Source organism: Sminthopsis crassicaudata, chromosome 3 (genome assembly GCF_048593235.1).
Source record: "Sminthopsis crassicaudata isolate SCR6 chromosome 3, ASM4859323v1, whole genome shotgun sequence".
Taxonomy (NCBI): Eukaryota; Metazoa; Chordata; class Mammalia; order Dasyuromorphia; family Dasyuridae; genus Sminthopsis; species Sminthopsis crassicaudata.
In genome coordinates this window covers 57384298-57408039 of record NC_133619.1, presented here as the reverse complement: position 1 = coordinate 57408039, position 23742 = coordinate 57384298, and the positions used below count along the sequence as shown (strand labels likewise).

The following is a 23742-nucleotide window of genomic DNA, read 5'->3' as shown; positions in this document are numbered from 1 at the left end:
TAGGGAAAGAACTGTGCAAATTTAAGGAAAGACTCAATGCAGATTAAAGCATACTATTTTCACTTTTTGTTTTTTTTATTTTCTCATGGTTTTTCCCTTTTGTTCTGATTCTTATATCCCAACATGATTAGTGAGGAAATATGTTTAATATGACTGTACATGTATAACATGTGAGATTGAGTGTTGTCTTGGGGAGGGGAGAGAGCAGGAATGGAGGGAGAAAAGAATGAAAATCAAAATAGTTTAAAAGTAAGTGTTAAAAACATTTTTAAAAAAAGAATGCACCAAAAGAATAAAATTTTAAAAGAACTGTTTTATTTTTATTGATATCTATCACATATCTCTCTTTTCCTTCAATAAGAATTTTCCTAGGTAGAAAATTCCCTATAAAATCCAACTTGACTGATGTATATGTGCTGAGACAAAGTCTTGAATCCTGATTTCTAAAACCTACAAAAGTTCATTTACTCATCTTTGCTGAGTTCAGACCCAGCCTCAGCACTAAGTAGCTATGTGAACCTGGGCAAGTCACTTAACCCTGTTTGCCCCAGCTCCTTATCTGTAAAATGAGCCAGAGAAGGAAATGTCAAACTCCAGTATTTTTGCAAAAAATGACCCGGGGGGGGGTCACAAAGAGTTGGACACAACTAAAAAAATAACTAAATATCACCATTTGGACATGCTAAATAATTGTATAAGTTTATCATGATCTGATTATTAAATTGAGGAAGGAAGGGAAGAAGTATGAAGTTTTCAGTGCACTATGTATTTTAATGGATTAAATATACAAATAGATCCAGACTGCCCAAAGGTTATCAGAAGTATATAGAAACCAAGAGAATTATGAGATTGGCAAGTGGTCAAGAATAAATATTTAATGTGATTCAGGTAGAAGCTAGGTAGCTCCAATGAATATTAAAGCAAATTGAAAACACTAATGAGTTATATAATGTATTCTCCTCATAAGCACTCAACACAAATGACCTGAAACTCACTAAACACTATGTGTATACATCCTGGGGAAAAATGATGTCTATTCTTTTTCCTTGTGCTTTTGGTTGTGATCTCTTACAGTGGAAGCTAAATATCCAAACCAATCTCTTGCTTCTTTGAAACAAATAAGTTTTGGTTGTTTTAGACTCCAGCCACATAGATCTAGGTTTAGGCATGAGGGATACCCAGATGCCCCCAGATGTGCAAGAGAAGAAGCTGGCTAGTTTTGGGGTCAGGCTCAGTCTCCCAAACTATGGATTTGATTCAGTATCTGAAAGTGGCATTTTTTCCCATCATATAAAGAATTCTTCTTCATCGTTTCCATGGGATATTTGTGGCAAGTGAAATACAGAGGTTATCTGCCCTACACCACTGTCTCTTTGGCCAGCAAATGGCAAGGGGTGGATTGTCTCCTCGGAGGTCTTATTTTTTGAGCCAGTTATAGCTAACAAAGAGTTTGGCATCCATGATGCAGTCAGGCTGCTTTGCAAATCTCTTGGAAATGTTCTCAAAGAAGATTGTTTCTGTTCTGAATTCATTACTGGGAACCCTGTATCAACATTAGTCTCTGTATCAAACTTCTGAAAATTATTTCCTAGAAGGAGTGTTTTGATTCTGGCTGCTGATTCAAGATGTGGAGAGGGCCTAAGCCTTTGAGAAGGTGCTGATGATCTGCTAGAATGGGATGAATAAGTACTTATGGAGGGGGTCCTACTGGAGCTTTCATATGGCAAAGTGCCCCCTCCCAGGTCAGGAGATTCTGGGGGATTGTGCTCGGACCTCCCAGTTTGGCTTCTCCTACTTCTTAATTCTGTTGTCCTTTTGGCAGAGGTTGGGGTTTGGATGGAGTCTTGAAGAGGGGTGTCCACTCTTGTATGGCTGAGTTTAGAGGGAAGTTCACCCTTGTTTTTGTCTGGTCCTGGGTTTGTTTGGACCTGTTAACAAAAAAAAAAAAAAAAAAAAAAAGCAAAAATATCATTGAGAGAAAATATTAAAATTATTATTGACAGAAAGAGGATGTGGTAACAGTAGCCTAGAACTTCATTTTTAAGAGTGTGATTAGGGATCTACTCTGGGTGATGCTCAAGCCCTATTTCAATTCAACAATCAGCTTTTAAAATCTTTATTTATTTTTAATACACATTGCTTTATGAATCATGTTGGAAAAAATATTGAACCAGATATCACACATGAGGAAAACAAGTCCTAGAGAACTTAAGTGATTGGCCCCAATGCCACATGGGTAAAAAGTATTTCAAACCCAGGTCCTCTGATTCCATGGCCAATGCTTAAATGCCAGTGACTTCTAAGTTTCTTTCCAGTCTCATGTAAATAAAAAAAGAAAGCACCACAAATTTACAATCTTATCCTGTCTTTGCTCCCTTTGAATAAGTGGTTCCTTACCTCCCCCTTACCCCATTACTATAAATGAAATGCCCTCCTTACCTCATCAACCTCCAAGTCGGGTGCCTCATCATGAGGCCTTCCACCTTTTTCCCTGGTGATAGTGCTCTCTCCCTCTTGAAACTTTTTGTCTTTGTTGTTGTCCTATAGTTATTTTCTAATTGTGCCTAACTCTTTGTAATTCCATCTGGATTTATGCAAGGGTGTTTTTTCAATGGATACTTTTTTGCTTTTAAAATTAGGTTGCCTCCACCATGATTTTCTTCTATGCATACTTGGTTTGGTTTATCTGCTCTTCCTGGTGTTTATGTATAGAACCTACCAATTACCTTATATATGTTTATTAAAGTTTTCTTGCTAACAGTAAAATAAAAGAGAGTAGATGATGAGCAAAGAGTTTGACAAGCCAAGAGCACTCACCATCTAGGGAGGTTTGATCATGAAGGAAGATGATTATTAAGTAAACAATTGAAAAAAAAATACCCTTGCATAAACCAGGACCCACCACTCTGGAAGTCAACCTGCTATAATTGAACAGCATACAAATGCTTCATCCAGTCTTCCAATCCTTTTGAAGGTTGTAAGTCACTGATACAAATTCAGTCACTGACACAAAGACAAATGATTGGATATAATAGAGAGTCTTCTCTTTGAAGGAGGAAAACTACTAGGAGCTCAACAATATTCTACCCAGTTTAGTTTAACAAGTATTTATTAAGCACCTTCTAAGACCCAGAAAGTTCTCTATAGGCAAAAGCTGAGTTGAATAACCAGTGCTGAGTTGATCTCTCTTAACTGACCAATTTGCCAAGTTTCTAATCTTGGATCAGTAATCTATCCTGGTTTGCCCTATCCACGTACTGATTAAGTCAGTTTGCCTTTATTTTTATTTATTGAGGAGATAATCACACATATGTCATTAGTGCAGGTGCCAGATGGAAGCAAGTGTTTAGAGCATATTTCTGTATTTTCTCATTCTTTCTAGAACTTAGCCCAGTGACTAATGCATTTGTTCTGTTCTCAACTCCAGTTAAGTCTGACTCTTGGTGGCCACATTTGAGGTTTTCTTGGCAAAAAAAAAACTGGAGTGGTTTGCCATTTCCTCCTCCAGCTCATTTTATAGATGGGGAAACTGAGGCCAACATGGTTAAGTGATATGGTTACATTATTTGAGTCACACAGCTGGTAAATATCTGAGGCTGGATTTAAACTTAGGTTTAAGGATTTAGCTTTAAACTGTAACAAGCACTTAACAAATGTTTACTGCCTGATGGATTCCATACCTGCCTGTTCTGCATCTGCTACTGCTTGAATAAAACTACATCACCAATATATAAATGGAAGGTGAAATACATTTGTTCAAATGGTTATACTCTCCTTCCCTGCCAAAAAAAATCCCCAGCCCTCCTTCTATAAAAATTGAGTTTTTATATCAATCTATGCAGTGTTATTTCTCAATAAATATCTATACTTTTTCTTTCAAAAAATCTAATTTTAGTGATTACGCTAGTTTCTTTCCAAACTCAGTTCAATGTTCATCTCACATGAAACATTTCCTGATCCTCCCAACCCAAGATCCTTCACCAAAATTACCTTGTCTTTATTTTGTATATACTTTAAATGTGTGTGTGTGTGTGTGTAAAGACTTTCCCCCATCCCATACATAAAATATAGGCTCCATCAGATCTGAGGCTATATATCTAGTCCCTAGTACATTACTAACATATGGCAGATGCCTGAGAAATATTGATTTATTGATAATGGAACAGCCTATATTCAAAGCACTATGATGCCTCATATATAAGTGAAAGGTCCATATAAAAGGAGAACCAAGGATAAAAACAATCAATTATACATTATTTTGAAGTTAATTATCTGTTTTGCTTAGGGTATGCTGCCTACTCTGCAGATTTTTAGGGTCTTTCCCCCTATATCAAAGTTACTCTGCATGCCTACAATTTGGCCCAACCTTCCAAAATAAAACATCAAAGCTGTGACCTAAAAGTAAAATAAGGAATTGTGCTTTAGGTGAGCCATCTAAAATACTATCTTATGGATTAAGCAAACAATCATTTATCAAGTGCTTGCTCTGTGTTGGTCCCATGCTAGGCACTAGGGGTCCAAAGACAGGGACAAAATGCTTTCTGCCCTCAAGGATATTACATTCTAACAAGGATAACCACATGTACATAATATAAGTAAGCACTTTTATCATTCCCCTGCTTACAAAAGCTTCTGGCTCCCTTTTATGGCTGGAATAAAATATTTACTTGGAGACCTGGCATTGCCAGTCTTCTATAAATCTGCCTCTAAACCACTTCTCCATCATTCTTTACATTGTTCCTTTTATGTTTTTTATCATATAACCCCACTGGTCTGCTCACTTCCCCCAAATGACTTTCTATGTCCACATACCCTGCATTTCCAAAAGTATCCCATACCTAGAATGCCATTTCTCACTGCCAACTTATAGAGTCTTCAACAATCTTCAAGATTCAACTACCTTTTACAGGAAGTCTTTCCTGATTCCTCCAGATGTTAATATTCTTTCTCTCTCTTTAAATCAGTATTCAACAAATTACTTAATAAAGTCCAGTGGCTTGCTATTGTCTCCAGGAGCAAATACAAAATGTTCTGTTTGGCATTCAAAGCCTTTTATAATCTAGCTCCCTCCTACCTTTACATATTACTCCCTAACACGCAGTCTTTGACCCAGGGACGCTGGCCTCCTGGCTGTTCCATAACAGAAACATTTCATTTCTTGGTTCTAGACATTCTCTTTGGTTATCCACTATAACTGGATTGTTCCCTTTTTTTTCAGTCTGTTTACTGATCTCCCTGGCTTCCCTTTAAGTTCCAACTAAAATTCTGTCTTCTACAAGAAACTTCCCCAATCCCAGTGCTTTCTCTCTGTCAATCATGTCCTATTTATCCAGTATATAGCTTGCTTTGTATCCATTTATTTGCATGTTGTCTCTCCTTTACCTCTTTTTATATCCTCAGCACTTAGCATAAGTGTTTAATAAATGTTTTATTGAATTTAATTGAGTTGAATTAGATAATCTATTTATCTGTGTACATGAGTGACAGTGTGGTGTGGTGAATAATACTTTGAATTTAGAACCAGAAATCCCACCTCAGATACTGACTGGTTTTGTGACCTTAAACAAATCTTTTTACTTCTCTGGGCCTCAGTTACTTCATCAGTAAAATGAAACATGGTGGGCTAAACCCCTTTCCAGCTCCAAATCCACAGACAACATTGTATGTCCCAATAGAATATGAGTCCTTTGATAAGAGGGCCTGCTTTGTTTTTTTCTTTTTGTTTCCCTCACATCTAATTTTCACCCCACAGATGCTCAATAAATAGTGATTAAATTCCTATAGACATCATATACATCTTTATACCTACACATGGACTTATATACAGTTTTATTGTAGTCATGATTAACAGTATTAGTTAGTAAAAACTCACTTCCAGTGCTGTCTGCCTTTACCATGAGGTTTTCTCTAATATTTCAAGGTGGATATGAGATCTCTCCATTCAGACATCATAGAATTTTGTATCCCTTTTCTTGTGTGCTTATTTGCATAGTTTTGACATATCTATTTCTATTAAAGTGATGTCTCCTCAAAACTAGTTCCTTGAGAACAGGGAACATCTCTTATTTTGTATTTTCTCCAGTGTGTAATGTCATTTTCTTGATATAATAGCTACTTAAGATGTTGGATAGACAAAGGAATGAATAAACAAATAAATGTTATTCAGAAAGATCTTCTTTTCTAAAAAAATATTTTGTTAAAGTTCATTTAATCAGCTAATTTAATTTGTAATAAATCAAGAGAGTTACTCAGATTCAGAACTTAACTAACCAGTTCATCTCCCATATCTTCAGCATTGGCATTCCTAAATATGTCATATCCTTAACTTCCTCAAACTGGTTCAGAACTATATATCGTGTTGGTAAATGCACTTAGCTGAAAAAAAATGGACATACATATACATGTGGATCAGCATTATAGTGGAAAGACTATTATAGATAGAGAGGATATATGCTGTATGGAAAAAAACAGTATTTATCAAATCCAAGGATTTGGATTTTTAACCCAGCTCTGGCAAGTCCTATCTATAGGACTGACTTTATCTAGGTCTCATCTTCTTATCTAGAAACAAAAATATTAGACTAGGTAGCCTCTGAAGTACTTTCCCACTATACGTCTATCATCTCATGACTCTACGGGATTTGATATCTTTATCTGTAAAATGAAGATGGTTTGACTAGATGAAATCAAAGGTCATTTACATCTATAAATATATGATCCTAAGAACTTAATTTAAAGTCCTGGATCTTGATACTAATTTCAATTTCCCTAAACCTTAGTGTCTTCACCTGAAAATCTAATGGTCTATGATTTCATATGTGGAGTTTTAAAAGTTCTGAATGAATTAGTCATTTTATTAATAAGGCTAGCAGATTTATTAATAAAAAAGATAGTCAAAAATCCTTTGGACTCACAGTTCATAAGCCCTTGGAAGAACAGGTATTCCTGAGGATAGCAATCAGTTCTGATTAGTTAACAGTCAATGAGAGAATAAATATTATAATGACAGACTGAGCTATATTTCAGTGAAAGTCTTGGTGTATGTGGCTTGAATCACCTAAATCTTAGTCAAAGAGACATCATTTTCCAAGAGAGAATCAACATTTTTCCAGATCTGTCTGAATAACTCAATGAACAGGAATCCTCCCATAAGCCCAAACTTAGAATTTCTGTTGTCTGATAAGACCTTAACCTGGGTAAATCTTTGAAAAAGATTTCTCTCATTGGTTGAGATTTCTCTCATTGGTTGATTTCTGGATGAGCAAATGGAAAAGGAGAAAACCTTGGTGCTGGTCCAATAATTAGTTATTAATACAAGAGAAAAAGAATCATTTCTTTTACATGTAATCATGTGTTTATGTCTAGGAAGAGAGGGAACCTAAGAACATACCTGTAGTAGAATTTTGTTTCCATCATAGTCCTGAGTTTGCCATCTGGTGCTGCTAATGGGAATGCAGGGATTTGGCAGAAGTGGTACTAACTGGCCAATTTCTTGAACCTTGAACTGTAACACTGAAGATTCTCTGGGTTCCACAGACATCCCTAAGGGAAGTTGTTTCAAGGAGAGCTGGATTGAAAAGTTTTTCTTTGAATATAGGACAAAGTAGGAGAAGTTGCTCTTCTGTGTGGTGGCTTCCTTTTGTAAGATCATTTCATAAAGTCTGACTGCATCTTCATAGTTATCAAAGCTACAATATAAGGTGACCCGAAGGATCTCGCTGCCATAATGCATCTGTCTCACCCCCCACACAGGCATGTGAGGATCCAAACTGTAGAAATCTTGCTTGATAAGTGTATGTGGGTACAACCCTCCACCCACATTCTGTGTGGAATGAGACTGCCAAGGTGATTGTCGGAAGAAGTCATAGATGTGAAAGAATCTCTCTTTCCCACAGTCTTCAGGTAGGAAGAGCAAAACAGAAATCCCTGGGAATGCAGACCGCTTGGATTGGTATTTTTTATAGTATCTCACTGGAGTCACTCTCTCTGAAACCAGAAAAAGATGGACTTCTGGGCAAACCCACCCCAAGAGGCGGTCAAGGGTTTGTTGCAAATGCAAGCCATGTCCAGAGCTGGCCAGGAAATGGACAGTCATGACCAATGGATTCTTTCTCTCCTCCATCCTCAGGCTGCCTCTAAGAGAGAAAAGGGAAGCAATTTCTGTTAAACTAGATGTCAAAACACCTACCCCTTAATCTTTTGAAATCAGGGAGCATGAAATCATGAAAGCATGGGAGAGCATTTTTATCTCTCCACAAGGTTCAGCCCACCAAGAAATCAGAACAGATATCCACCTGCCTGGTTCTTTCTAGGAGTCTTGCTAGTTGCTATTGGAGGCACCAGGTTGGCACCTCCCCAAAGCTTGGCAAGGAATCTCATTAGACACAGGCAAGGTCAGCATAAGTGCTATTCAACTTAAGTGTGAAATAGCTCACTGTATTAGGCTTAATGAAGCAACACACAAGATCTTCAGCTGGACCTGACTGGATGTAATTTTGAGGACAAACACCAACTTGGGAGCCATTGATAAACTGAAAAGGAAATAAACAAGTAGATCTAATCGAGAACAATCATAACTTTAGTCAACAAGAAATACCAACAGATAAGAATCAATTTTCATTTAGGAACATCAATTTTTTATTGTGAATACATTCCTACTGTATACATCCTATTTACATTACTGAGGGACCCAGAGAATGATTGAGAGCTTCAAATTTTTCCCAAAAGTTTTATGCTCTTGATTTTGGAGACTTTATGTTTCTGTACCTGAAAAATTATTTACCTCAATTCAGAGTACACTCAGCATAGGAAGAGGCCTGAGGAAACATATCCCCTTTCATTCTTTTGACTCCTTGGAAAAGAAAATGGTAAGATAGGACTTTCAGCTGGCAACATGAGACCTGACCTGAATTTTCTATTTGATGCTATTAGTTTATTTAAAGGGGAAAAAATCCCAGAAACTTTCAGTTGAAGAACTATGTGTAACAAAATCTTTCCCTTATTCATTGACTCCCAATAAGACAAGAATGAATAGGAGACCTTTTAATTCTGGATATCCTAATGGAGCTTGTTCAAACAACAATTTTGTTTGCTTTTTTTTTTTTTTTTTTTTTTTAATCATTGGCTTCTTGTGCTTATTTTGTTCTAGCAATTGGTGTATCTTGAAAAACGGTATCTAAATCAAATGTTTATAAATTGGATTCTTCTTTAAATGAACTCTGGAACAATTATAAGAGTAAAATAGAAAGATCTGGAACCCAGGAAGGAATATATTACTGGAAGTAGCCTTTTAGGGAATTCTTTTGTAAAGTTCTATGGTAGTAAAAAATAATAATAATAATAATAATAGACAACAAAGAAGATGCCCACCAAGTAGGAAAGGCTGGATAAATTGTGCTATGTAAAAATCTTATCTCACTATCAAAAATTTCTAATATGAAGAATTCTATGAAGCATGGAAGATTTCTATGAACTGATACAAAATTAAATAAGCAGAACCAAGAATACAATAGGTATAATGATTATTAAAAATATAAGCTTAAGAAACCAACAAAAAATATGGTGTCATTTAAAAACAAACACCCAAACCATGGAAATTACTTCTTTCAAGTTTCATTACTTTTTAGTGCCTCACAAGGCATTTCAGTTGATAATAACTTTTAAGATTTAAGATGTACAGCACAGACATTCTTAGCTCTCCAGATCTTGACCTCTGTGTCTCCAACTCTGTGTCCCTGTCTCTGACTCAATCTGTCCCCATTTCCCCCTATAACTGTACTCATTTTTACAGCATAGACAAAACAGCTTTTCATACAGGATCTGCTGGTAAATGTTTAATAATCAGATGGAAAGTGGGACCTTTACACATACTCTTACATTAAATCTTCATTATTTACACTTTCTTAAGTGCAAATAATCAAAACAAAAATTAAGCCCTGATTTGTAGGACAGTTCAGCTCCAACACACCTCTGCTCTCATAATAAGAGCTGTTACTGTTACTGTTACTTGTTTGTTATACTCCGTTAGTAGCAGCAAAGATACTGGGAAGGCAGCATTCAACTTGAACACAAATATAGAAATACAGAGTAGACTATTTAATTTGTAGTTGTTTAATGGTTTCAGTCATGTCTGACCCTTTTTGAATTCAATTTGGGTTTTTCTTGATAAAGATACTGGGATAATTTGCCATTTTGTTATCAAAAGACCTGGTGAAAACTCAGCAGGATTGGGGAGTAAATCTCAATTGAGTTGCTATGGCCCCACTACTTCCCCAGTTGCAAGCTAGTCCAGGAGCAGTTACAACCAACTTTTAGAATGAGAGAAGAATTCTTTATTCAGTGATTTTCATGAGAAGTAGGCGTGTTCACAGGTGAGAATACAGACTACAGAAGCAAGAGCAAATTTTATATAAAAGTTATTTGGTTCTTTATCCCTCCCTTCAAGTTTCAGATTGACCCAATTTACAATCAGAGCAATCCTACAATTCTACTTAGGGCCCTGTCACTAACCCTAGCTGGTTTGGACCAGTTTAGACCTTGGATCTTTTATTAGGAACTTTGCTGTTCAGTTTTATAAAATAATTGGTTGGAGATTTCTTAACAAGATAGTTCACTCTTCTTTTCATCCTGTTTTGACAATATCTGTGGAAACCTAACTTTTCATACTCCTCACAATTTCCTTCTCCAGCTCATTTTACAGATGAGGAAACTGAGGCAAACAGGCTTAAGTGGCTTGCCTGGGGTCACATAGCTAGTAAGTGTCTGAGGTCAGGTTTGAACTCAGATTTCCCTGACTCTAGGCCCAACATGCTATATATACACTGTGCCACCTAGCTCCCCCCCATTATTTCATATAAGGCAATGATAAGGCTTTGGATATTTTTAACCTGTTCATCAATTCTGGCATACACACACATATATTTCCTAAAAGAAAGATAGAATAGAAAACTTATCTTTTCTCCTACTTCACATCTTTTGAACTGTTTTCTGTAGAACTCATTTTTTTGTTTTCAGGATTCTTCTGTTCAACTTGCAGATTTCAATTTGGAGTACTCATGGATTGCTGCTACCTGACTATGGATAACATTTGGATAATACCCAAATTTCTTTCATTTGTATCAAACTTTGAAAGCTCTCCAGATTTCTTTCAGAAGTCAGTTCCTAGATAAAAGCCAGTTAGCAGACAACACCCAGTCAAAGTGAAGGAGCTGTTGACAGGTAGTGTTCAAAGCTCCCAGAAAGCAACCAATAAGGAGGATTGTCAGGAAGCCTTTAGAAGCCTCCTGGATCAGTCTATACTACTACTATTGCTTTCTTGAGTGCATTCAATTTCTAGGCCCCAAACTCCTTGTTATCTATAAAATAAATAGATCTCCCCTAAAGGGACTCCCTTCCTTCTAGACCCAGTTTATGTTTAACCTATGCCCAAATATTTGTCAAGGCATTTCCTGCTTAGGCAGACACATTTGATTTATTTGTCAGAATTAGCTGAGTATTATCTTCTCTTATCTTCCAGGCACAATCAAAGCTTGTGGTTTTATAGAATGTGTACCAGTTCATTTCTCTGAAACCTTCCTTGCTATTTGAATCTCATTCTTTAAGTTGATTATGGTCAATGAATACTCAAGTACTTCTTTAAATAGGTTTCAGAAATCTGAGGACATCATCCTAGAATCCTGAAAGAAGAGACCTTTTATACAGGACAATAACAGCAATCTTGTCCATGAGCTGTTCATTATTCTGACTACTCTTTTATAGAGAAACTGAGGAACATAGGAAACTATGGATATTGCTCATACTTATTCTCTGAAATTACTGTCCATTTACATTCTATGCATCTTGTATGTCCTTTTTTGGCATATTGTCTCACCCATTAAAATTGAGCTCTCTGAGCTCAGAGACCTTTTTTTTTTTTTGCATCCTCCCTTTTTTCTGCTCCCTCAGGGCTTAATAGAGTGTTGGCGCATATTAAGTACTTGTTGGTTGAGTAAAGGCACAGACTTATAGCATTTATAAAATTACATAAAATTTTTATATGCAAACATATAAATATAATGTATATGTAAATATATTTGTTGATTGATTAAAGGCACAGAATTAAATAACATAAATAAATATATGTAGGTAAACTTATATGTAATTTATATGTACAGATATAAAAATTAATTTTATGCAAATATGTACTTATAGATTAAAACCATCATTGATTGAAGAATTATATAATTTACATGTATTATATGTATCCATATATAAAAAACTGTTGACTTATTGAAGGCACAGAATTATATATTTTCAGAGCTTTCAGGAGCCTTCTGCAACAATCATCCCATCACCTTCATTTTGTAGATAAAGAAACTGAACCCTAGGAAATTCTGTAATGGCTCCTAGATCACATATTGGTGGCAGGGCTAGAATGCAATCTCTTGATTTCTTAGTCCACTAACCTTTCCTCTTTGTTTTACCTTATTTATAAAATCCCATCTAAGTGAGAAGATGTACCTCTTTCCCTTCTTTGCAGAGGTGGGGGACTATGTGGAATTCCTTATACTATCAAGTACAAAGAATATAGTATATAGTTTTTACTGAACTTTTTTTTCTCTTTCTTAATCTTTGTTAAAAGGGATGGTTTCTTAGATAGGGAGGAGAGAGGGATATTGGAAACAAACATAAGCAAAACTAAAACCATAAATAAAACAAATAAAAACAAAGGAGTTAATAACAGCTAGCATTTATATAGTACTTTAAGGTTTTGCAAAGCATCTTACAAATATGATCTTATTTTATCCTTACCCCAACCCTGACAGACATTATCCCTGTTTTACAGATGAAAAAATTGAGGCAGATAAGTAGCCAAGTAACTTTTCTTAGGGTGGCAGAGCCAGTAAGTATCAGAAGCTGTATTAGAATTTAAATCTTGCTGACTCCAAGTCCATCCCCCCAAGCTGACCAGAAAAACAAAACAAAACAAAACAAAACAAAAAACAAAAAACAAAACAAAAAAAACCAATATCCAAATCCTTGTTTCCAACTACATTAAATTTTTTTAATCTGGGCTAATCCTACTAATGTGCTCAATGTTTTCAATTACTAACACGAATATGAACTTGGAATAAATATATTAAGTTGAATGAATCTTGAAAAAATCATAATACATGCAGGATTTATATTTTGATTAGGTAAAGGATTCCAAGTGTGGGGACTCTGTATTTCTTCCAGAGTCCACACAATCTGTCTACAACTGATAACTTAGAAGATAAATCCTAGAGAGTTTTGATTGAAGAAAATTCAGTTAGGTGACTTTGTTCACTCAACTGGTATATCAGAGATGGGATCCACACTAGATTTTCTTGACTTCTAGGCCAGTATTCTATCATCCATACTACCTGCTACCATTTATGACAGTGGTAACCAAATGTAGCACTTAGTTTTGTGTAACATGCCCTCCTGGCAGTAATAATTACTAGTCTGTCCTAGGCCCAATAGAGTACCTTTGACCACTGACCTTTGCAGTGTCAACTCTATCCAGCTCGCCTCCTCTGAGGCCTTCAAAGGTCTCTGGCCACAATTTCTTGAATAGTAGTTTAATAACCGATAGCACACTCAAGAACAGCCACATGTAATCTTAAAAGCCTTTATTATACCTACTCACATAATGCCCTGACTGGATGCCCTGACGGGTTAGCTCCCTAGTGAACACCTGGTCTGAAGACCCCTGTGTTCACTACCAAACTTCTTACCTCTCTCTGCTATCCATCAGCTTGGCTTGGCTTGGCTACCCCAGGCTAGGGAGCCAGGTTAAAGAGCGCCAGGTTAAAGACAGCGACTGCTGTCTGCAGTGGGCTTATAAAGGGCCTGTGAGGTCACACACACAGCCAACCAGCGAGAGAGCCGTCACCCATTATGAAGCTATCTCAATATGGCCAGGATCCCACCCACAGGGCAGTCCTATATCCACAGAGATTACTTCTGGGCCACTCAAATCTCCTGTTGTGCTGTGGTGCCGCCCATTTAAAGGACCCTTACAGTTTTGTTCTGGAAGAAACCTGTCTAAATCTGAACTCCCTTCCAAAACTAAGATTCAACAGTGTTAAGATTCTTCATGACTTATATCTGTATACCAGGGAAAAGACTTGGCTTTAGGGAAAGGCCTTGATTCCCCAACTCGAGATCAACTCAGCTGGGCTGCCTTTAGGCTGGGGGAGTTCCTCCCTCCTCTGTATGGGGCCCTTCCCTATTCCATCCTTGGCTCTCCCAGTTTTTCCTGCCTGATCAATGCCTCCCACAGGTGCACGCCCTCACATCATCTGGTCCTGTGGTTGATTAGGGAAGCTGGGGCAGCATGAAAACATCTGGGTCAGGGACAATTCCACCCTGACTGAATTGCTCCTGGGACTGAAGGGGGAAAGAGGAAATAGGGTGAGATCCTTTTCCAAGTTGTTGCTAAACATGGAAAACATCTCCCCCTGCTCCCCAAGGGAAAACCACATTCCCTACCAAAAACAATACTATCTCAGCCCTATAAAACGGCCATCTGTTTCCCTTTTTTTTCCCGCTGGACAAAGAGTATAAGTAACCACATGACAGCTGATACACTCAGTAGTTATAGGTGTGAACAAAGGCCACTGTGTTTCCCCTTGACTTTTTAATGTTAATCAAGTTCCCTTTCTCACAAAATCTTCAGTTTAGTCATGAGGTAACATGATTTTCCTTCCTTGAAATCACTCTGCTTTCAAGGTGACTAACTCTGTGACAATAGTCACCATAATGCCAACCTTTCCCTAAAACCAATGCCTTGTTCTGGAACATTTCTGCAAGGTAGAAACATAATCAGGGACTTTAAAAAAACAAAGCAACAATAACAACAACCACCTTCAGTCATTTAGCATTTATAGATTTTTTTTTATGCAATACTATTCAAGATTCATCTTTTTGTTATGTTGGAGGCTTTTTTTCTTTGTTTTAATTAGTCTGTTTTCAATACTGTCATTCTCCCCACTTTTGCCCATCTCACTCCAATTTTCAGATGTAGCAGTATAAGTCAAAGATGGAAGCTGATCTGTAGACCTCAACCTCTCCTGAAAAAAAATAGAAAGACATTCATGATAGGTCCTTTGGGAGCATGGCTGCTCATTGTATGTAATCTGTAAAATTAACTATTTTAGTTGTAAATTTAGTTGAAAAACAGAGCTTTAATTATCTTTTTGGGTGTGGGGAGAGGAAAGGGTAGTTTGTATTTTTAATCCAAAATCTTAAGTATAATCAATATTAAAAAAAAAAAAGTTTGTTGAATTTTAAAAAAAATACTGATTGTAGCTAGTTTGCAAAAGTTTTATTAAAAACATAAAAAATGTTTATAGCCATTATTTCCTGGTGGTTAACCTCTTTTCTTTCTTTCTTTCTTTCTTTCTTTCTTTCTTTCTTTCTTTCTTTCTTTCTTTCTTTCTTTCTTTCTTTCTTTCTTTCTTTCTTTCTTTCTTTCTTTCTTTCCTTCCTTCCTTCCTTCCTTCCTTCCTTCCTTCCTTCCTTCCTTCCTTCCTTCCTCTCTCTCTCTCTCTCTCTCTCTCTCTCTCTCTCTCTCTCTCTCTCTCTCTCTCTCTCTCTCTCTCTTTCTTTTTTTTTATTTTTTGGCTGAGGCAATTGGGCTCAAGTGACTTGCTCAGACTTGACTGTCTGAGACCAAATTTGAACTTAGATTCTCCTGACTTCAAGATTGGTGCTCTATCCATTTGCCACCTAACTGTCCCTTGATGGTTAATTTCACAAAGGACAAAGTGAAACAGTCAGATTTCTCAAAATGGCCTGCCTACACATTTCATTTTGTAAAGAAACACCCTGAGAGATTATTCTTTTTATTTCCTTCTTTACATATTTCATTTTAAGAATCAATATTTATAGGATGTATATGAATGCATGTGAATTTGGAAGAATGTGAATAAGGATTCATTTTAAGAATCAATATATAGAATGTATGTGAATTAGGAAGCATCAAATTGAATGAGTATGGGGTGGGTTAGTTCTGGCTTCTGAAGTCACAGGTACTTCAAAGATTTTGTGATTTAAAAATGTAAAAAAAAGATACCAAGCAGTTAAAGTAGCCATTTTAATATGCTCTTTTAACAAGAGACTAGAGTTAAGACGTTAACAAGCCTTTATCGAAAAACTACAGTTAGACTATATGTAGAGACTACATCATCTTCTCCATCATCATAAAGCCGGGAGAGGATGGGGGGGGGGGGAGAGTGGGGAAATGATACCCAGCTTCTAAAGGCTGGCTTTAATTAGCACCTTGTTTCTAAACGAGCCACGTGACATGCGGCAAGCCTTACTAAGCCAAACTTCAAATGATCCAAAGCTGCGGGGCATCCATGCTGACAAATCCTCCCGAGATGGAAAGCAGCAAGCCTGGACGCATCCCGGCTCGGGAAAAGCTCCCGGCTCGGCCAAGCCCCACGCGGCTGGGCTCCCCAGCCGGCCTCGGCGAGTCCCCTTTCTCCTGTTAGAGCCAGAGCCCAGGGGGTGCGAATGCTCAGAGCTAACGCCTGGCCAGGGCGAATGGGTGAGGAAAACCATGGTCCCTACCCCGAAATCCCCCATCTGCACTCCGTTTCCATTTTCGAAACACTAGGCAGGAACGGGGGGAACCCACCGTGGTAAGCCCTGGTGGGTGGAGCAGGGGAGAGCGGGAAGGGGAAGGGGACAGACATTTGCCAGCGAAGCGGCCCGTGCCCTCCAGGCGCTTCTGTTCTAAGGAGGTAGATGACTTCGGGGACAGCTGGCCGGACTTAGGAAGAGGGTTTGTTGGTGATTTAATTACTGTTTTTCCTGCTAGAGAAGGAAACGGGTATTTTTATGAGCAGATGCCAGGGCCTCTGGGCTTCTGGATTGGAATATTGCTATGCTCCCCGAGCCAGTCCTCTGCTCGGTGAGCTCCTCCCATAGATTCATTTGGTCACCACCTCTATGTCTGTTCACTCTTCTCACTCTGCTTCTGACTCGAGATTTCTCTCTTCAGTCGATTTTTCCGGGCTCTCTTATGGGCTGTCTTCCCTCCTTAGAATGTAATCTCCTTGAGCGCAGGAATTTTTCTTTCTTCTATAGCATTTAGCACAGTGTCTGCCACATAACAAGTGCTCAATAAATGCTTGTTGACTTGACTTGGGCAGGAGGATACCAATGTGGCAGCATGCCATTTAGATGCTAGAGGAGGCCCCAGTTGCTTAATTTGTAAGATGGGCTATTATGGGGTGCCACAGTTGGACTAGGTAACTTTAAATTCTTTTCTAGCTCTATTTCTAGTATCTTTCATTTCACAGATGAGCAAACTGAGGCCCAGATTGGTGAGTGGATTGATTGCCTCAGAAAGTTGGCTTCCCCTCTCTCATTGGAGATCTTCAGCAAAGGCTACACAACCAGTATGACCCAGAAAGATTCTCAGATAAAACTTAGAATAGATGGTCACTGAAGTCCCTTCCAACTCTGCAATCCTTTGTTATTGACTTACCCATCCAGGTCACAGAGGAATAAGTAGCTTAGCTAGGGCTATAAACCATTCATCATGCTGAAATGCCTTCTGATCATTTATGGCTCCTAAATGTGCTATTGAGTCCTAATAAACGGTATTTTCCATAGGTAAACTAATAAGCTCATGAGCTGTATCAAAAGTCTGTCTATATAAGATAGCTGATCTAGACTGTCCTAATCCAAACTCAGAGCCTGGTGCCTTTTCTCAACTTCCTAGAGTCTCCATTTTCCCTTAGGATTCACTTTAAATGCCACCTCCTCTATGAGCCCTTTCCTCATGTCCCAAATTGCCTTAAATCTATTTCAAATATAAATACATCTGTAGAGATTGTTCAACCCTAGTAAATGTAATAAACGAGCTCCTTTAGGGCAAAAGTAGTTCCTGTTTTATCTTTATATTCTCAGTGTCTGGCACATACACAGCAAGCACTTCAATTAATCCCCAGGATCAAATTAGATAATAATTATAAAGTACTTAGCATAGCCTCTGATACATATTAAGTACTTTATAAATGTTAGCTATTAATATTATCACATACAGAATATATATATGCATATTGATTGTACTGTGTATGCAGAATGAATTACCTATGCCATGTTTAATTTAAAACATCTCTTATAGGGCAGGCATTACTTATATGTCTCATATATGTTTTCTTTAGCACCAGCACTTGATTTTTTGATATTAAAAAATCCACCTTTTCCAGTGGACACTGTTTTTTAAAAAATGTTGACATGGCTCATGTTCATTAGTTCTCATTGAAAGGTGAGCAGGGAGAGGGGGGAAACACAACAACACAGGGATATTGAGTTACATGCTCAGCAAATTCCAGGTTAAACGTTACAAGTCTAAACTGCTTGCCTTCTGGTCCCCCAACCATTACTTCTGTTAATTGTTTCCAAAAGTGGAAAGGGCATCAAACACTACCTCCCAAAATCATTAACGAGGAAAAAACATCAGCAAGATAGGACAGGATAGAAGTAGTCTGAATATCCTTCATATATGTGTTAAATATGATTACCATTTCTAAGAGAAGGAGAAAAACAACCCAGACTTGACAGCTTTCCAGCACTCTTATAGTAGTCACATCTGTTTTTGCTAACTGTAAACAAATGGGAAATTTCTTTCATTGCTATACAAAGGACACTAGCTCCAAATGTCTATGATATATCTACTAAATCAAAACTAAACTTAGCAAAGGCAAGGAACCCCTCATTCAGATTTCTGTTCTGATCTCAAGGATTTATTGACTGATTTAGAGAAGTTTAGGGATTGAGTAGAGGGAGATAGTTACAGTCAAGTAAGTGAATAATAAAGAAGCCTGTCTTTATATCTGATACAATCTCCTGGTCCAAGAAAGGCTTTTTTCTTCCTTCTTTGGAAAGTTTCAGGCAGCTAGTCAGTGCTCATCAAACTCTTACAATGTGCTTAAATGTAAGAGCTTTTGGCAGTCATAAATCCCAAGTGGGAAATTCAAGGTAGGTACAGAAAAAAAGTCCTTTGCTTACTCAAATGGGTTGTTTGCCTGACTGATGTTTTAGAAAGATTCCAATTGAAATGGCCCAAAGTACCTTAGAAGCTCCCATATAGAAGCACAGGTGACCACAAATGACTTTTTTGAAGAGTTGAGTTTTTTACCAGCTTCAAATTGAGACTGCTGGCGATGGATAAATCCAGGCCTTTTCATAAAGTTGAGAAATATCTTGCTCATTGTGGCTGCTGCCTCTTAAGGGAGCAACTAATAAAAGTAGAGTAATTACTGTTCTATTCTGCTCATAGACCACCCAAAAGAGATGGAGCTTAAATAAGTAACCAGAGGAAAAGAAAAAGCTCTCTGTATGTATTCAATATAATGCAAAAAAAAAAAAAAAAAAAAGACTTTTTTGTTGTTGAGTTGTTTTAGTCATGTCCAAATCTTCGTGACCCCATTTTGGGGTTTTCTTAGGAAAGAAACTAAAGTGGCTTGACATTTCCTTCTCCAGCTCATTTTACAGATGAGAAACTGAGGCAAACAGTTAAGTAACTTGCAAAGAGGCCATACAGCTATTATCTTGAGGTCAGATTTGAACTTGTGAAGATGAGTCTTCCTGGTTTCAAGCCCAGTGCCCTATCTACTGTGCCACCTAGTAGCCCTAAAACTTTATTAAGAACCTACTATGTAGGAACTGGGGGAACAAAATTTTTGGATGATATATGTAGTCAGTAGCAGAGACAAGATTGAGCCCTATCTCAAATCTTGGCCTTCAAAGCCAACACTTTCTCCGAGATAACATACTGCCATCAGTTGTTTGAGACCTCAAAAGATCAGTTCCCACTTAAATAGTTTCATGAATTGTTGCAGCTCAAATAGGCACCATGTGGTAACCAGCTATCTGGCAATGAGACTCTCCTAAATCACTGAGACATGGCTTCTGAGGGCAGACAAATTTCATCAGAAGCTTTGAATTTTATGCCTTTCCAGCCCAAGAAGATCTTCAGGGGCTTGTCTACCTTTCAAGAATTCAGAACTTTCTCCACGACACAAAGGATGACTTGATCAAAAGATGTGCAAAGAAAAAACTGGCCTTAATAATGCAAGAAATGCTTTCCTTTTCTGTAATAATTTACTTGCAGTGAAATGTTTTAAAAACAGGCATAAACTATTATTATATTTGTTTGCATGCTGTCTCCTCAATTCAGTCATAAGCATCTTGGGGTCAAGGACTATCTTTTGCTTCTTCTGTGTCTCCCAGAGCTTAGCACAGTTCTGGCACATGGTAGATGCCTAATTATTAATTTATTGGTAGATAATCTAGTGTTACTATTTTTCCTCTTAAGAAAACACCTAAGTTTTAGTTTTAGGAGAATTCAGAGTAATATAGTCTTCCTAATTTTAGTACCTAACTATTTGAAATCTAACTAAGAATAAGTATGATGCACTCTTTGGGAGACTGCAGTATGGTTAAAAGTGTTACTGAATTTAATCTCAGGACTTCTGTTCAAATCTTGCCTCATCTGCTGCTAACGTCTGTGATCTTGAACAATAGAATTAACCTCTTTGGGCCTCAGTTTCCCGTTTATTAGAGTAAATGGCCTCTAAAGTCCCTCTTTAACTATATGAGAACAATTCTGTCAGCTAAAAAATCTTTATTCTGGCCAGTATAGAAATTACAGAGGGATACTTAGAAAAATAGATGTGTGGCGTAATTCAAATTAGTATCTTTGGGAGAATTAAAAGGGCAGGCTTGATCTTCCTTTGATTTCATCAGTTAATATTTATTGGGTTCTTATTATGTCTCAAGAACTATTTAAAATGGGCAGGCTCCATCCTCAGGACATGTAGTATGTTGAAAATTTGGAAAAATAAGCTTTGTTCCAAATATCTTAGACACTACTATGCTCCTTTCTTCTTGTATATATGAGATGATTGATGTCTTCTGTGTGTTCTCCCCAAGAATCTGCATGAGCAAATGCTCCCATTTAGTAAAATGATTGGATTAAATCATGAAGTGTCTATTCAGTTTTCCATAGGCTAATGTGTCTGTTCACCTCAAAATACTCAGAAGGATACACTCTCCATCATCAATGAGCAGGGCAATGCTGATTACCAAGCATGAGTAGGACATTAACAGTGAGCAATTTTTTCCAATAATGGTGACAAGTTTGTGGTGACTTCCTAAATGAAACTTGAATTTTTTAAAGTTGTCATCAGTGGAAACACTTTTCTTTACCATGCAAAACTCCCTGATCTTTAAGAATGAAAGTGGACCAAGCCCATGATGTTGATACTAATGGTATATTTCCAAAATGTGTGTTTAAAAAAAATTAGCACCATGACCTAGCAATTAGCATCCCTTCTTCTTGGTTTACTAATTCTATTGTTGGTACTCATCTCTCTAGTGTTTTCTCAGGTTTACCCTAACAAAACTACTTTAAAAGAATCCTAATGTTCTAATCACAGTACCAACAGGTTTAACATTTTACAGATCTGCTTTTGAAAGTAATTGTTCCATTTGCCTAGTAATTACTTAAGAACCCAGACACTCCTTCAAAGGAAACCATGACACATAGAAGCCCTGATTTATATCTCTGCTGGCAATGTGAGCTCCAGAACAACAGGAAATACAGTACTGCTGAAATTCAATGCTTCTAGATGCTCAGCTTTTAAGACAGGACTCTTTATGCCAAGCTTTATTGCTGGGTGGTAACCAGAGCTCCCCAACTGGAATCACTGTGGAGGGTCTGAAAAGTTCAGCTTAGAAACTTTCAAGCAGCAGATATCTCTTGATTTGCTTTATTTGATAGGAATGTTGTAAAAAAAAAAAAAAAACACACACAATCTTAGGAAGACATTGTCATTTGCTATAGACTTATCCTATTTGATCACAATCCAAATCCTGTGGTAAATTTCCTTGGAGTTGCCTTTTCTCTGTCAATCTTATTCTGAAACCTAATACTTAAGCTCAGCTAGAAAAGGCAAAAAAAAAAAAATACTCATTGAGTAATAGTTCATATAATGATGAAGCAAAAGTACTCTTCTCTCAGAATTATATTTTAATTACTATTTTTCACTGGATTTCAGGTTTTAAAAAAATCGACTTGAATGTTATTTTCCCTTCCAAACTTTTATTAATCTGCTGAACTCTCTTGGGATGGGCAGCTGTGAGCAAGGTGGTGGAATTTACAGAATTCTGAAATATTCTTTTTGGTCTAGACAGACTTGATTTTCTAGGTCTTTTGGCACACCTTTTTTTTTTTTTTTTTTTTTTTTTTTTTTTTGGCCTCCTTTAATTCTGTCCCAAATTTTTCAGGCACAAATTTTACCAGCTCACAGCTCACAGGTAGCTAATCAAAAGCAGAAATTTTCCACTGGAAACTCTAAAAATTTAAACCAAACCACATCCTTCATCTTCCTCTCCAATCTAAAATTTAAGGTAATAGATTAAAATAGTAACAACTCTCTCTGCAATGTTGGATAACATACCTAATATGCTGGAGACTAAATATAATATGATCTAGGACAGGGATCCATATGAGATTGCTTCAAATTGAGGTGTATGTGTGGGGGGTTTGTACATGAGTAATGACATCCCTTTGGAAAATATCCAAGACAAAACTGCTTCAAATTCTAGACTGCAGTAAATACTGGAATATACCAAGATTCGAATGTAGTGTTGAGAATACCAATTAGATATTGTGTCAATAAGACAGACTACTCCATCCCTTATGCCATGTAGGCAACACATATTTGAGAACACTGCTCCAATTGAAGATGCCCAGTCTTTTTCTGCAAGGTTTTTCCCTAACTGATACGTACTTTGTTACTTAACAAATGTCTTTCAATAGTAGCTATAGCCTCTGTTTTATGGTAGCAAGAATGTAGAAGCAAAGTGAGTTCCCACTGATTGGAGAACAGGCCAAACTGTGATATGTAAATTAATGAAATAATTCTACCATAAGAAAGGACAAGTATGGGGAATTTAGAGAAGCATGGCAATATTTGTGCAAATTAATGTACAGTGAAGTATGCAGAACCAGGAGAATAATACATGTAATCTGTAGTAAAGTAAAAAAGAAAAAAAACAAAACAAAACAAAACACTAAAAGATGACCAGTCTCTGAACTCTGGCAATGAAAGTCTTGATTTAGAAGATTAAATGAGGAAACATTATCTCCTGTCTGTGGAGAGGTGGAAGACTATTGTGGTAACTAGGTATTGCTTATTTCCCATAGATGTGACTGCAGTCAACAAGTTTTGCTTAATTGTTTTTCTTTGCCACAAGGAAGAATTCAATGACAATTGATGGTATATAAAGAAATGATTATTATATAAAAACAGAGTGTATCAGTGAAGCTTTTAAAAATAAAGTAAAATAAACCTGTATAATTGTTATACAAAACAACAAATTACATTTCTGTGGTTAAAAACTGCATTGTTCTGTGGCCAGCTTGGGGATGACCCATTTCTGCTGATCTTCAGATTATGGCAGAAATAATTAAGGAAATCCTTGATGTTCTTGCTAAGGTACTACCCACAGAGCTGGATACATGAATTAGTGCCTTATGGAGGGACATGTGTCATTCTGGGATAATGGATTGATCATCCTTGCCTGGTCCCCAGTGACTGGAACTGACTGACCCTAAAGACTGGTATTCTGTTAGAGTGTCTGCTTCTCTCTGTAGTACAGGAGAAGAACTGAGAAGAAAGAGTTTGTCTCTTCCATTTTGGATCTCTCTCTCTT

The 23742-nt window shown here is 37.2% G+C and overlaps 1 protein-coding gene across 3 annotated transcripts in view; it reads right to left on the bottom strand.

The window, feature by feature from the left end:
• Positions 1-298: 298 nt before the first annotated feature.
• FAM124B (family with sequence similarity 124 member B) overlaps positions 299-23742 on the bottom strand; it is a 43353-nt gene continuing 19909 nt past the window's right edge. For all 3 annotated transcript variants that reach the window (XM_074298590.1, XM_074298592.1, XM_074298591.1), the window contains exons 2-3: positions 7391-8135; positions 299-1928 (exon numbers count right to left, since the gene is read on the bottom strand). In XM_074298590.1, coding sequence (XP_074154691.1) covers positions 1287-1928; positions 7391-8122 — 1374 coding nt within the window. In that variant the 5' untranslated portion in view covers positions 8123-8135 and the 3' untranslated portion in view covers positions 299-1286. The remainder of the gene's footprint in view (positions 1929-7390; positions 8136-23742) is intronic.